This window comes from Lissotriton helveticus, chromosome 3_1 (assembly GCF_964261635.1).
Source record: "Lissotriton helveticus chromosome 3_1, aLisHel1.1, whole genome shotgun sequence".
Classification (NCBI taxonomy): Eukaryota; Metazoa; Chordata; class Amphibia; order Caudata; family Salamandridae; genus Lissotriton; species Lissotriton helveticus.
This window is the reverse complement of record NC_136061.1, coordinates 938471272-938486463: the sequence shown is the minus strand read 5'-3', so window position 1 is coordinate 938486463 and position 15192 is coordinate 938471272. Positions and strand designations below refer to the sequence as shown.

Sequence of the window (15192 nt, the reverse complement as noted above, 5' to 3'; positions counted from 1 at the left end):
GCGTTTTTTCCAAAAACCATCCACAAGCGCAGAAAGAGCGTTGTCCAGAGTGGGTGCTAGGAGCGCAGTAATGCACTACATAGAAAAAAACAAAGGAATGCAGGAAAACAAAGCAGTACTTGGTGTCCTTCCCCTGCAGCTTTCTTGGTCGGCCAGTAAACCAGAATACCATTGCACGATGGATTGCACGAGCAATTCAATTCTGCCACAAAAAAGCAGGGCAAGAGCTACGGGGAGCAGCTCAAGCTCACTCAACAAGGAAAAAAGGAGCAACAATAGTCTTTCTAGCAAATACACCCATCCAAGACATTTGCCAGGCGGCAACATGGTCTTCAGTGCACACGTTCACTAAACACTACTGTCGATATTCAGATGAAGCACAAGTGGGACAGAAGGTGCTACAACATATATTCAATACTCAAGGCTCATCTTCCACCCAGCCACCACAAACCTAGCAAACCGCTACAAAGTCTATGCACAGCTTAGTGAATCCAGAAAGATTCACGCTGCAAAACGTATAGTTTCCTACCTGCCGGTGTAGGTTTGCAGCTTGAAGACCTTCTGGATTCACTAGGGAACCCACCCACCTCCGCCAGAAAGATGAGACCGGAAGAGGCTATTTAAAAAACAGTAACGAGGAGAAAACGAAAGAAAGAATCCTAAGATGGCGCCCAAAGGTGTGGGAGCTTCTGGAGTAAGTGCGTTGACGTCACAAGACACCAAATGGTGGATGTCGACGCCCACTGGGGGCCACGAAAAAAAAGAAATACTACAAATCCAGACCCAACCACTAGGTGGCGGAATAATGCACAGCATAGTGAATCTAGAAAGTCTTCAAGCTGCAAAACTACACCAACCGGTAAGAAAATATATGTTCGTTACCACTGCAAGTCTTCATTTCTTGTGGCTCTTTGTCGTCTTCGGGGTCCATCAAATATGAGTTCCTGATTTCAAGGGTGCTACCTAAATCAATTTAGTGGTGATAAGGGGAGTGACTGGTGGTAGCCAATGGACTACTGAACTTTAGGGTGTCATCACCCTCTTAATGACCACTTTCTGTGGGTAGTGAGCATAGCCCGGACTCGGAGCCTAATTCTGCCAAAATTGAGATGGTGGAATTCTAAGACTTGTCCACATCTGGTATCCCACCTTGCGGGCGGGGTTGGGGGATATGCTAATTTTCTGATCTTTCCTGGTGCCAAATCAGTCTGGGGCAGGTGTGGCATTTCCCCTGGTCTAGTAGGTCTTGTCTTGTGTATCAGAGGCAGTAGAGAACTCTGAAGAGTCCTGCCTTTATATGCTGGTCACTTAGCCATCCTGCTTGGAGGAGGTGACATTTTCAGCTGGAGCAGGCATTGTTTCTACCCTCAGTGCAGACTCAACCTGTCTTAGTTGGCGGGCTGGTCTACACCAGTCAACCAGCACACTAGTAGCCGGCAGGTTTTCAGGGGACACTTTTAATGTGTCCTCTGCGCATGTATTAATTTGTCACTGGATTTATTGTGTGTTTATTAATAAGGGGAGTTTGATATCCCAACATCTCTAGTTTAGTGTAGCCATCCTGTAGCTGGTAAACTCTTAAACACCAGTGTTCTATTTTATCATTTTTTGTATAGCGCACTACTCGCCCAGAGGGTCTCAAGGCGCTTGAGGGAGAGGTGTATTTTACTTATCGAATATCCAAGTTTTTAGTTGTTTTCTGAAGGAGAGGTGGTTCTGTGTGAGGCGGAGGTGGGTGGGGAGAGAATTCCATGTTTTGGCCGCTAAGTGGTGGATCTATGGATGCGTGGAATTGTGGCGAGGGCTTGATTGGACGATCGTAGTTGGCGGGTGGGGGTGTAAAAGGATAGGCGCGTGTTGAGGCATTCGGGTCCTAGGTCGTAGAGGGCTTTGTGTGCGTGGGTGAGGAGACGGAACGTTATTCTCTTGTTGACTGGGAGCCAGTGGAGGTCCTTCAGGTGACCGGAAATGTGAGCTTGGCGGGGGATGTCTAGTAGGAGTCTGGCTGAGGCGTTTTGGATGCGTTGAAGTTTTTTCTGTAGTTTGGCTGTGGTTCTGGCGTAAAGGGTGTTTCCGTAGTCCAGTCGGCTTGTGACCAGTGCGTGGGTGACCGTCTTTCTTGTTTCGGTGGGGATCCAACGGAAGATTTTTTTTTGAGCATACGTAGGAAGTTGAAGCATGATGATGAGACGGCGTTGACTTGTCTGGTCATCGAGAGGGAGGAGTCCAGGATGAAGCCAGGTTACGTGCGTGGTCCGTTGGTATGGGTGCGTTTCCCAGTGCCGGTGGCCACCATGAGTCGTCCCAGGCGGAGGGGGATGAACCTAAGATGAGGACTTCGTTTTGTCCGAGTTCAGTTTTTAGCGACTGTTCTTCATCCATTCGGCTACTTCTTTCATCCCTTCGTGTAGGTTGGTTTTGGCGGTGTTTGGGTCTTTGGTGAGGGAGAGGATCAGCTGGGTGTCGTCTGCGTAGGAGATGATGTTGAGGTTGTGTTGGCGCGCGATGGATGCGAGGGGACTCATGTATACGTTGAAGAGGGTGGGACTGAGTGATGATCCTTGTGGTACGCCGCAGATGACATCAGTGGCCTCTGATCTAAAAGGGGGGAGGCAGACTCTCCGTGTTCTTCCTGCGAGGAACGAGAATCCAGTCCAATGCTTTTCCTTGTATTCCGACGTTGCTGAGTCGTTGCATAAGGGTGCTATGACAGACTGTGTCGAAGGCTGCGGAGAGGTCAAGTAGGATGAGGGCAGTTGTTTCTCCGTTATCCAGTAGAGTTCGGATGTCGTCTGTTGCTGCGATGGGGGCGGTCTCGGTGCTGTTTGGCTCGGAAGCCGGACTGTGAAGGGTCGAGGGATTTGTTGGATTCGAGGAAGGCGGCGAGCTGACTGTTGACGGCTTTCTCAATGACTTTGGCAGGGAATGGGAGGAGCGAGATGGGGCGGTGGTTATTAAGTTCTGTGGGGTCTGCTGTGGGTTTCTTCAGAAGGGCGCGGAGTTCTGGGTGTTTCCAGCTTTCCGGGAAGGTAGCGGAGTTGAGGGAGCAGTTGATGACGTCTCGGCGATGGGGTGCGATAATGGAGTCTGCTTTGTTGAAAATGTGGTGGGGACATGGGTCGATTGGCGATCCTGAGTGGATGGAGTTCATCAGGCGGATGGTGTCTTCAGTGGTGATTGGGTTCCAGGCGCAGAGGTTGTTGGAGGGGGGTTTGAGTTCGGAGGTGGGTGGGGTGGAGTGGTCTCCGGACTGGTTTTCAAAGCTGTTGTGTATGTCAGCGATTTTGTTGTGGAAGAATGAGGCTAGGGAGTCGCAGAGGTCTTGGGAGGGAGTGATGTCGTTGGAGCCGGCGGTGGGGTTGGTAAATTCTTTGACGATGTTGAATAGTTCCTTGCTGTTGTGGGTGTTGTTGTCGAGTCGATCCTCGAGTGCTGATTTCTTAGTGGATTGGATCAGTTGGTGGTGTTTGCGGGTGGCGTTCTTGAAGGTGGCCAGGTTGTCAGTGGTTGGGTTTTTTCGCCAGGCTTTCTCGAGGGTGCGACAAATATTCTTGGATTTCTTAAGGTCATCATTGAACCAGGGGGCTTTTTTGCTACTTTGCTTGATTTGATAGTTTTTGAAGGGTGCTAATTTGTCAGCGCTGTGTGTGATCCATTGTGTGAGGTTGGAGGCTGCTTGATTTGGGTCCGATGATTTGGCAGGAGGGTTTTGGTGAAGCGATGTGAAGAGCTGGTCGGCTGAAATTTTGTTCCAGTTTCTGCGGGGAATTGGTTGTGGGTGGTTGTGAGTCGTAGTCTTTTTGTAATTGAAGTGAACGCAGCTTGCCCACTTACTCAGATGTGGAGGCTGGGGAAGGGGACGGTGAGTACAACTACCCTGCCGACACTGATCCGGAGGATCACCATGACACATGGGCAAATGCTGGGGACCCAGGGGATCCGCAAACTGCCCCGTACACTCGTATATACTGTCAAAACCTCCCCTACTGAGGATTCTGCGGCATTTAATGCACTAATTGAGAGGGCAGCTAAGAATCACGACGTCCAGCTGCATGCTGACTATTGAAGTGGACTTTCTGTTTGATACCTTTTCCACCTCTGAAAAGACTGTCAAGACTCTGCCAATGCTGAAGGGTGTCTTGAAACATGCTGCAGACATTTTTAAAGAACCCACACGTGCCAGGGTTATAAACCCCAGAATTGAAAGAAAGTACAAGCCGGCATCTGGCGACCCTACCTACATCAAGGGCCAGTTGCCGTTGGACTCCCTGGTTGTTTCTAATGCCCGGAAGAGGGCAAATTCACAGACTACTGGTGATGCTCCTCCCCCTGACAAGGAATCTAAGGTGCTAGAAGCATCAGGGAAGAGGGTGGTGGCTCATGTGGCCAATATCTGGCGTATTTCTAACACGCGGGCGCTCTTGGCCAGATATGACAGGGCACACTATGATACACTTGAAACCCTGTTACAACACTTGCCAGATGAGTATAAGGAGGCAGCAGAGATGCTCATTCAAGAAGGGAAACTCATCTCAAATGCTTTTATTAAGTGTGGACTGGACGCAGCGGACACCGCGGCCAGGGCCATAAACACAAGTGTAATGTTGCGGCGTCAAGCCTGGCTCAGAATCTCCGTGTTCAAATCGGAGATACAAACCACCATCCTCAATCAGCCTGTAAACCCTGATCACTTATTTGGACCTGAGGTGGACACCACCCTGGAAAAAATAAAAAAAGACACCGAGACTGCAAAGTCTATGGGGGCTCTCCAGTCCCAGCAGTTATGGGGTAGTACTTTTCGTCGCTCAAGCAATAGAGGTGTTTCCAGAGGCCAGATGTCCCAGCAAACACAGTACACTAAAGGTGGTGCAGTACGGTTATTGTCTGGAGTTAACGTCCACTCCACCCAACATCCCACCAAAGCACCGTCCTATGTCAACAGAGCATTTGCACTTATTGCAGCAAGAGGTGCTCGTCATGCTGCAAAAAGGGGCAATCGAGCTCATGCCAGTGGAACAAAGCGGCTCGGGAGTGTACTCCCTGTACTTCTTGATCCCAAAGAAAGACGGGTCCCTGCGACCCATACTGGTCCTCAGGACCCTAAACCAGTACATTCTCAGAACACTTTCATATGCTCACGTTGCAGCAGGTTCTTCCGTTGCTCAATCAAGGGGATTTCCTCGCAACATTAGATCTAAAAGACGCATATTTTCACATTCCACTACATCCGTCACACAGAAAATACCTCTGATTCACCATTCAGAATCAGCATTACCAATTCATGGTCCTCTCTTTCGGAGTGACCACGGCGCCCAGGGTGTTCACAAAATGCCTGGCGACAGTGGATGCGCACCTCAGGAGACCAAACTTTCACGTCTACCCTTATCTGGACGACTGGCTTGTCCAAGCAAAGTCGTCCCAGCAGTGCGCTGCCAACATGTCCCACACCATTCACCTTCTTCACGATCTGGGATTCTCACTGAATTATCCAAAGTCACACCTTCAGCCCGCCCATGTGCGGCAGTATCTAGGCGCGACAATAAACACTCTGGCGGCCACAGCGCAGCCAAATTCTGTGAGGATCAACCGCATTCAATTGCTAATACAGAAATTTAGACCGCAACACTCGCTCCCAGCACGAGTGTTCATGCAGTTGATAGGCATGATGGCCTCCTGCATCTTCATAGTCCCGCACGCGAGACTACATATGCGTCCGTTTCAAGGGTGCTTGGCACGTCAGTGGAATCAGGCTCACGGACCGTTGAACGACCTAGTGTTGGTGACCGGTCGGGCATACGACTCTCTGCATTGGTGGAATCCACACAACCTTTGCAAGGGCAGACCGTTCCAGGAGCCTGTTCCACAGATCATTCTAACGACGGACGCTTCTCTCCAGGGTTGTGGAGCTCATGTACCCCACTACACAGTGCAGGGACTATGGACGACACAGCAAAGGAAGATGCACATCAACCACCTAGAGCTGATGGCAATCTTCATGGAAATGAAGGCATTCAAGATACATCTGTGCAACACAGTCGTGTTGATCCGGACGGACAACATGACAGCCATGTACTACATTCAAAAGCAGGGAGGTACACACTCTCGACAGTTGTCTCATCTGGCTCAGAGCATGTGGAAGTGGGCCATTCAGAGGAACATCTTCCTCATGGCGGAACACCTCCCAGGCAAGGACAATCAGATGGCGGATCTGCTTAGCAGGTACAGCCACCAAATGCACGAGTGGGAGATACATCCATCAGTGCTCCACCCGTACTTCCAGCAGTGGGGTCATCCAGAGATAGACCTGTTCGCCACAAGGGAAAACGCCAAATGCCAAAGCTTTGCCGCCAGGTTCCCACACCCACAGTCGCAGGGCAATGCGATATGGATGAACTGGTCAGGCAAATTTGCGTACGCTTTTCCCCCAGCACCTCTAATACCGCTGGTGGCACGAAAGCTAAAGCAACACTCTGACGCTCATCCTGGTTGCTCCAACGTGGGCCCGCCAACCATGGTACACCACGTTTCTAGAACTTCCCGTGGTACCGCATCAAAGGCTGCACCTCACACCCAGACTTTTGACGCAGAGCCATGGCGACATTCAGCACCCAGATCCGCAACAACTCAACCTGGCGATCTGGCTCCTGAGGTCTTAGAGTTTGGCTACCTCAACTTGCCTCCTGACTGCATGGATATCATACGGGAGGCAAGAAAGCCCACCACCAGAGCATGCTACGCAGCAAAATTGAAGCGGTTTGTCATTTATTGCGTGGACCACGACATTGACCCGCTTGACGCGTCCACGCACAACATCATTTGTTATCTGTTGCATCTTTACAAATGCAATCTGGCATATGCTTCCATTCGGATACATTTATCCGCCATAGCGGCTTATCTCCAAAAACGGCAGCATCTCTCCCTTTCCGAGTGCCTGCCATTAAAGCTTTTCTAGAGGGGCTCAAACGAGTCATTCCTCCCAGGACCCCACCTGCTCCTGAATGGAATCTTAATGTGGTACTCACCCGACTGATGGGTCCACCTTTTGAGCCGCTACATTCATGCGAGATTCAGTTCTTAACATGGAAAGTGGCTTTCCTGATAGCCATTACGTCACTGCGACGTGTTAGTGAGCTCCAGGCGCTCACTGTACAAGAACCATTCATACAGATTCACTCCAACCGGGTGGTGCTGCGCACTAACCTTACATTTCTTCCAAAGGTGGTTTCACAGTTCATGTCAATCAGACTATTGAACTGCCTGTGTTCCTCCAAAATCCAGAGACCGTGGCTGAAAGAATGCTCCACACTCTTGACGTCAAGCGAGCTTTGATGTACTACATTGATAGGACCAAAGATTTTAGGAAGACGAAACAACTCTTTGTTGCCTTTTCTGCCCAACACAAGGGCAACCCCATTTCCAAGGCAGGTATAGCCAGGTGGATCGTTAAGTGTATTCAAATTTGCTATCAAAAGGCTAAGCACACTTTAACGATCCCCCCCCAGAGCCCACTCCACCCGTAAGTTGGGGGCCTCCATGGCTTTCCTTGGAAATATCCCTTTAGAAGACATTTGTAGAGCAGCCACATGGTCTACCCCACACGCATTTACGAAACACTACTGCGTAGATGTGCACTCCAAGCAGCTGTAGGGCAGGCTGTTCTAAAGACACTTTTTCAAACGTCTGCAGCTGGCACAGGCCGCCGCCGCTAATGGAGGGACTGCTATATATTCTATGCTATAGATATGAATTCAGCAGCCCACATGCCTCGAACTGAATATGCTACTCACCAGTATGCATCTGTTCTTGGCATGTAGAGCTGCTGACATTCATGTCGCCCACCCTCCTCCCCGGCGCCTGTAGCGGCTGCAGAATGTACACTTACTCTTAGCATGGCCATCGCTCACACTGTTACACTCCATCTTCGCCACAATGGCTAAAAACAATCTGGGGATGGAGTTGATGCCCATGCGCACTGTAGTCCAGGGGAGGAGCCACCTATCTCGTGATACTTCGAAGACTCTTCCAGGACAACAATGTGCAATCATCCGGACCCAACACTAGGCGGCGATCTATGCTATAGATATGAATGTCAGCAGCCCTACATGCCAAGAACAGATGCATACTGGTAAGTAGCATATTCATACTCTGCCCAATGGCATGCAGCCTGAATGGCAGTTTGGTGCTGAAGGGTCCCTTAGGGTGGTACAATACATGCTGCTGCCCTTAGGGACCCTCTTTAGCCTCCTTGCCCTGGGTACCAGGAGTACCCTTTACTAGGAACTTACAGGTGTTACTTAAGGTATTGCCAATTGATGGGAACAATTGTACAGTTTAAGGGAAAGATCTGGCAGTGGGGCCTGGATAGCAGGAACCTGGTGCACTTCTGTCAAAATTGCATCAGATACCAGGCAGAAAGTGGGGGTGACCATGTCTATTAGTGGCACTGTCCTACACACTGACTGTGTAACATCCCAATGTGTAATCTTTTATATATATATATATATATTTTTTTTAAGTATGAAAAACACACTGTCGTCATCTGGAATGTCTTGTTTAGTTGGTATATGTATTGGGGCACTTACATTTCTGATGTTTGTTTCTTGCAGGGAAGCTGCTGACGGATGCGATGCGGCAACAATTCTATAACCCTATTAATGTTGACCGAACATTTGGACGCATAGAGAGCCCCAAACTCGAAGAAATGTTTTACAAGAACAAACCCCGCTACCTTAAGCGGACCAGCTCAGCAGTTTGGCATTCGCCACCACTAACAAATCACCGTTCCAATGTGCTGATACCATATGGCACTAAGAAATACTAGTTACTGTTGCCTGCAGCACTTGCTCCAGGGAGCATACAAGAGGTTGCCTATGGTTGACGAGTGCTTTCAAAAGTGCAACAATGCACCTGTACTGGCACAGACTTTGCTAACTGGGCTGACTCTGTAGAGCACTCGCACTGAGAATTGCTGCTGAAATATCATTAACTGTTAAGACTGTGACCTTTGTCTTTGCCTCAGACTATGTAGGTCTCACTGTATATAAAGATTGCCTGTGGACTTGTATGTATGCAATCTCTTCACTTGGAGATTTGTGCTTGACTGGTTTTTTGTACATGTAATTTTAAAAATGGTGTTGCAAGAATTGCCTAATTATTTTGGGAATATATTATTAAAGTTTAGATCTATAGAGCTACCCATCTTTTGTCTTTTGGGGAGTAGAGAAGGTTGAATGTCTAAATTTAAAATAACCATTACTCTTTTGTTCCATCATTGGGCATTTATATTTGCTGAGCATCCATGTCTCTGAATGGCATAACTTGTGCTCGAGTTTAAGTACTACAGGATACTAACTTGGGCATTCCTAGACTTGCATGGAATGTTATTTTCCCTCTGCATATGAATCTTTTTTTTTTCTTCTGCTCTGGTGTGAACTTGCTTTTACAGATGTTTCCCTATGGTGTGTCCTTAGTCCCAAGCAGCAGGTACAATGAGCACTGCCCAACACCTAAAAAGTTTTAAGTTGGGTCCTTCGTGTAAATGGAATGCGATTATCAGGGCTTCCAAAGTAGTTTCATTGATTTTTGCATTTGCTCACATGCTTAATCTTTTTAATAATTCCTGTTGAAACCAGCAGTAATGCTGCATACATCCTGCTTTCTGGCAATGTATGTTTGTGTTGGTAACTTGTTAGTCAATATAAGTCATGCTGATTAACTTCTAGCCTCCAAGTCTAATCTTGATAGGCAAAGAATCTGCCAGATACATTTGCAAAAAGTTCTAAGGAAAACACCCTAATTCTAACCAACTGACAAAGGTGAAGATGAGATTGGGGGTTTAGGTCCACAGTTTCAGGCATGCTGTTGTAAATGGTTGCAGGGGTTACTTTTATCCCCTTTGACACATCTGAGCCAGTGCATACAAAAAAAGCTATGTAAAGAATGCATGTTAATGACCCAGGACTGTACTTGTTTTATTTCATGGATACATATCCCAAAGCCCAAACCAATGCGTACTCCAGTATTGGAACTTTCATAGATTCACATGCCTGAATCATTCCCCGTCGTCGAGACGGGAGTCTCCGGTAAATAAAAAAGCAGTGCTTAGTAGTAAAGCAAACTGAAAAGAGGCCTAGGCCCATTTCCCTTTTGCAACCCATAGCCTTTGTTATGTAAAAAAAGGCCCACACTTTTCCCTGAACCAATCAGAGCTCCTCACCCTCTAGAACCCTCCTGAGAGAACCTTCTGCCCCTCAGATTTTTCTACCGCACGTTGTGCTAGGGAGTCTCCTTTGAGCTCTGCTCAAAATCTTTACTTTTACAGTATTTTGACTTAGATTTGAAGTTTTTCATCTACCATGTCTGAGAAGAAAGGATTATTTAGAGCTTGTTCCACCTGCTCTAAAAAGAGACTTTATACAGATGACCCTCACAAGGACTGCATCTACTGCCTCTATCCAGACCATAAGGCAGCAGATTGTAAGGTTGTCGTACCTTTTCTAATAAAACCTTGAGAGATCGTGAGGGAAGGCTGCTGATCTGGCTTCAGAAGGTTAAAGCCAGGAAGGAGATCCTCTCAAGTGAGTGAAGAGAAATCTGTGGCGTCTAAGATCTCAGAAGAGAAGTAGATCCCCTCAGACACATTCCTCAGGAGAAAGACCTGAGAAGGCCCCAAAAAAGACCACTTCAGGGCGCAGTCCCTCAAAATCCCCTTCAGTTACAGCTAAGGGAAAGAAGTGAGGTGGTGAGGTGAAATTAGTGAAATCCGCCTCAGATCCACCACAATCTCCTCAGAAAATCAAGATTACCATCAAACTGTCTTAGTCTACGCCTTCTGAGGAGAAAGGTAATGTTTCAGCACCGTCGACGGGACTGTAGACGAAAAAAGGATCATCGATGACAAAAACACCGTCGTCGACGACGAAGAAAGATGGTGTTAGAGCTGGTGAGAAAACAGCGTCGACTATTTCAGTCTACGGCGATAGAGCGTCGACGACCTCGTCAACGCGCCGACGACGGCAGTGTCGACGACGACGAGGACAACAGTGGCGTCGACGATGATGGGAATCTCGTCGATGGGCTCGTCGACGAGGGAAAAACCACCAGAAAAAAGGTTGGTGCCATGGAAAAAACCTATAACACCAGAGGTTACATCTCCGAGCAAGGTCTCTCCATTGCTGCCATCTCACCTGCTGGAAGAGGAAGATGAGGAGTATGGAATTGCAAGTAGCCCTTCGCAATTGCAGGTCAAGTACCAGGAGGAGGATTCTGAGAGAATATGGGGGTTATCAGGAACAACCCCAGGAACAGCACCAATATCGCCAACAGCAACGCGAGGAGATGACAAATGTGCCATCCTCTTTGTTGAGGGACCTCCAGGGCATGTTAGAGGATTATAAGAAGAGATACCCAGCGACTCCAGTCGCTCAACAGGCCCCATAGGTTATTCCACGTCCACTGTCGGTGCCAGGGACACCGGTTCGTAGGAGAGTTTTTGCCGGAGCCTACTGCTAGGTCTCCGCCACAGACGACACATCACGATACCTCGGATGACGATCATGAGGATGGGGAAATTGCGGACACAAGTGCAGAATGGCATAACTAGATCACCCCCTCACCTTCAACTCCTACACCGAGACCAGTAGATTCTCTACCGGAGGACATTGGTGGATTTCATAATTTGATGGAAAGAGCCACTAAGAGATTTGCACTGACCATGACAGAAGAGAAGACGGAATGTTTTTATACGACTTCAAGGACTGGTATCGGAGATCTGTGCGATCCCTGCCTATAGTGTCTCATATTTGGAAGGAAGGATTAAAGGTCATGGAGACGCCAGCTACGGTAACGCCGGTTCTGGCCAGACTAGATAAAAAGTATAAGGCACCTATGGATGCTCCAGCTTGCCTTTTGGGTCATCCCAAACCGGATTCTGTTATTACTCAGGCGGCACAACAGAAATCCAGGAACCCATCTGCTCCGATTGCAACTCCTCAGGACAAAGAGGGCAGAAGGTTGGATAATGCGGGAAAAAGGTTTTCCTTAATGTCGGCTCTGCTAGTGAGAGCAGCTAATCCCCTCGCTATCTTGGGAAGGTATGACAGGCAGATGTGGTGTGACCTGTCTCCATACATTAACCAGGTGCCGGAACCAGAGAAGCAGGAGGCGAAGAAGATTCTCATGGAAGGAGAGAAGACTTCGGCCGAAGTCATAGACTGCGCTATGGATATAGCGACCACGGCATTTAGATCCTTGGGAGGAGCGGCGGTCCTGCTCAGGCAAGGATGGCTGCGAGCAACAGCGTTTAGGCCGGAGGTGCAAAACAAGATTTTAGACCTCCCTTTCAATGGGGAAGAGTTATTTGGGAAGCATGTTGATGATACTCTGCAGAGTATCAAGAAGGATACGGATGCGGCAAAGGCTCTGGGACATTGCAATACAGAAAAAACCCTTTTCGTGGCTCCAGGGATAGAGGGCAGTCCTCGTATAGAGGAGGATACCAACAGGGGAGATATTATTCTTATCCGTCCTCATCGCAGCCTTCCCGTCAACAGTACAGCCAGCGTCAATCGGGAGGATATACAAAATCAACTCCAAGAGGACGGGGTGGCCAAGGAAAGGACAACACCCGTCTACAATGACAACCTCCATCTTCCGGCTCTGTCAGATGCTCCCCTGGGTGGAAAGATTGCTCACTATCTTCACAATTGGCGGAAAATAACAACGGATCAATGGGTCCTCAAAATAATTCAATTTGGTCATACCCTAGAATTTCTTCAAACGCCCCCTTGTACGCCACCGATGCACCAGAGAGCCAACCATCTGCATCAACTCCGGCAGGAGATTTGGACAATGCTCCGAAAGGGAGCAATAGAACCGGTACCGAAAACCCAGGAAAACAAGGGGTTTTACTCCCGTTTTTTTCTTGTCAAGAAAAACAAGCTCCAGTGGCGCCCCATTCTGGATCTCAGATCCTTAAACACCTATCTCAAGAAACAATCTTTCAGGATGGTGTCGCTGCAAGACATCCTTCCGTTATTAAACCCAGGAGATCATATGACTACATTGGACTTACTAGACTCTTATTTCCACGTCCCGATCCATCCTGCACACAGACGGTACCTTTGGTTCTTAGTAGCCGGAAGAAATTACCAATTCAGGGTGCTGCCATTCGGCTTGAAGTCAGCGCTGAGAGTTTTAACGAAATGCCTGGCTCCAGTGGCGGCTGTGTTGAGGAAGCAAAAACATCAAATATTTCCTTACCTCGATGACTGGTTAGTCAAAGCACCATCAAAGGTACAGGCCAGAGCGTCAACACAGGCCTGCATAGACTTGTTCGCCAATCTAGGATTGACTCTCCACGAGGGAAAGTCAAACCTCCACCCAGCAAAAGTGATCACATTTCTGGGGGCAATATTGGACACGGAATGCAACAAAGAGTTTCCCTCCGAAGAAAGGCAATTGAGGATTGTGTCCCTCTTCCAAGACTTTGTAAAAAGAAAGTCTCTTTCAGTCCGCAGGTACAAATCCTTGCTAGGCACAATGTCATCCTGTATTCCCCTGGTACCTTGCTGCAGGCTAAGGATGAGACCATGGCAAGAGCAGATCGATCTCCAATGGCGTCAAGCAGAGGGATCCTTCGAAGATACAATATGGGTGACACCAGTGATGATACAGGCAGCAAAGTGGTGGACACAAAAAGGAAATGTGTCTCAAGGACTGACTCTTCTGGCAAAAGCGGCTCCTCTAGTGGGAACGACGGATGCGTCCTTAGAAGGATGGGGAGCTTTCCTTCAGGACCTTCAAGTCAGCGGTCGTTGGAAGGTGCACGAGCAGCAATTGCACATAAATCTGCTGGAGCTCAGAGCGATCCGCTTGGCATTGCTGGCTTTTCTACCAAGGATAAGAGGTTCGCCGGTGTTGGTAAGAACAGACAACACTACGGCGATGCATTATGTGAACAAGCAAGGGGGAACAAGATCTCTCTCTCCCTGTCTCAAGAAGCCCAGGAGATATGGGAATGGGCTCTTCAGCAAAGGATATCATTGGCAGCAGAACACCTCCCAGGAGATCAAAACATCAAGGCGGATACTCTCAGCAGGCTCAAATCGTCCTGCCACGAATGGAAGCTAGACCAGGGGATCCTGGACACCGTCTTTCAAAGATGGGGAACACCGATAGTGGACCTCTTCGCTACAAGGGAAAACAGAAAATGCCAGTACTTCGCAAGCTGGCTTCCCCAGAAGGGATCTTGGGGGAATGCGTTTTCCATGGCATGGTCTGGCATCTTTGCCTACGGTTTTCCTCCAATTCCTCTTCTCCCCTGCGTACTGGTGAAGATCAAGAAAAAGCTGTGCAGACTGATCCTGGTAGCCCCGTGGTGGCCCAGACAACACTGGTTCACGGAACTGCTGCTGCTGCTGTCGGAGGACCGTCCAATTCGGTTGCGTCCAATTCCATCGCTTCTGACAATGTCCAAGGGGCAGGTGCTCCATCCGGATCCGAAATCCTTGCGATTAGCAGCCTTTCTCCTGAACACTGAGTTTAGCCATCTGAACATCTCACTCGAATGTAGAGAGATCCTGTCCAAGGCCAGAACGGAGAGTACCAACAAAACCTACAGGATGAAATAGAAGAGGTTTTGTCTGTGGTGTGAGGCATAACGTTCACCCTCTTACTGCTGCACCTCATCAAATTATACCTTACATTCTGCTATTGGCAAAGTCAGGATTAGCACACGCTTCCATCAAGGTGCATTTGGCTGCGTTATCCCGCTACAGGAAGTCATCATCAGGCCCATCCTTATGGTCCTCAAGGATTATCAAGCAATTTATGAAGGGGATAATCAGGGTCTTTCCTCCAGTAAAGCCTCCACCATCACTATGGAATCTGAATATTGTACTCTCTCAATTGATGAAACCACCGTTTGAACCGATACATAGGGCAGATCTGAAGTTCTTGTCCTGGAAGGTGGCTCTTCTCATTGCATTGACTTCAGCGAGAAGAGTAGGTGAACTACAAGCGCTCACGATTCAGGAGCCTTTCTTACAGTTTCAGGAGGATAGAATGATTCTCAGGACAAACCCGAAGTTCATTCCGAAGGTGCCAACTGATTTTCATTTGAACGAACCTTTGGTGTTGAAACGTTTCTTTCCTCATCCGTCAACAGCAGCGGAACGAGTATTGCATTCACTG

The 15192-nt window shown here is 48.4% G+C and overlaps 1 protein-coding gene across 3 annotated transcripts in view; it reads left to right on the top strand.

The window, feature by feature from the left end:
• INCENP (inner centromere protein) overlaps window positions 1-9194 on the top strand; it is a 289237-nt gene extending 280043 nt beyond the window's left edge. For all 3 annotated transcript variants that reach the window (XM_078681293.1, XM_078681291.1, XM_078681294.1), the window contains exon 18: window positions 8607-9194. In XM_078681293.1, coding sequence (XP_078537419.1) covers window positions 8607-8821 — 215 coding nt within the window. In that variant the 3' untranslated portion in view covers window positions 8822-9194. The remainder of the gene's footprint in view (window positions 1-8606) is intronic.
• Window positions 9195-15192: the final 5998 nt, after the last annotated feature.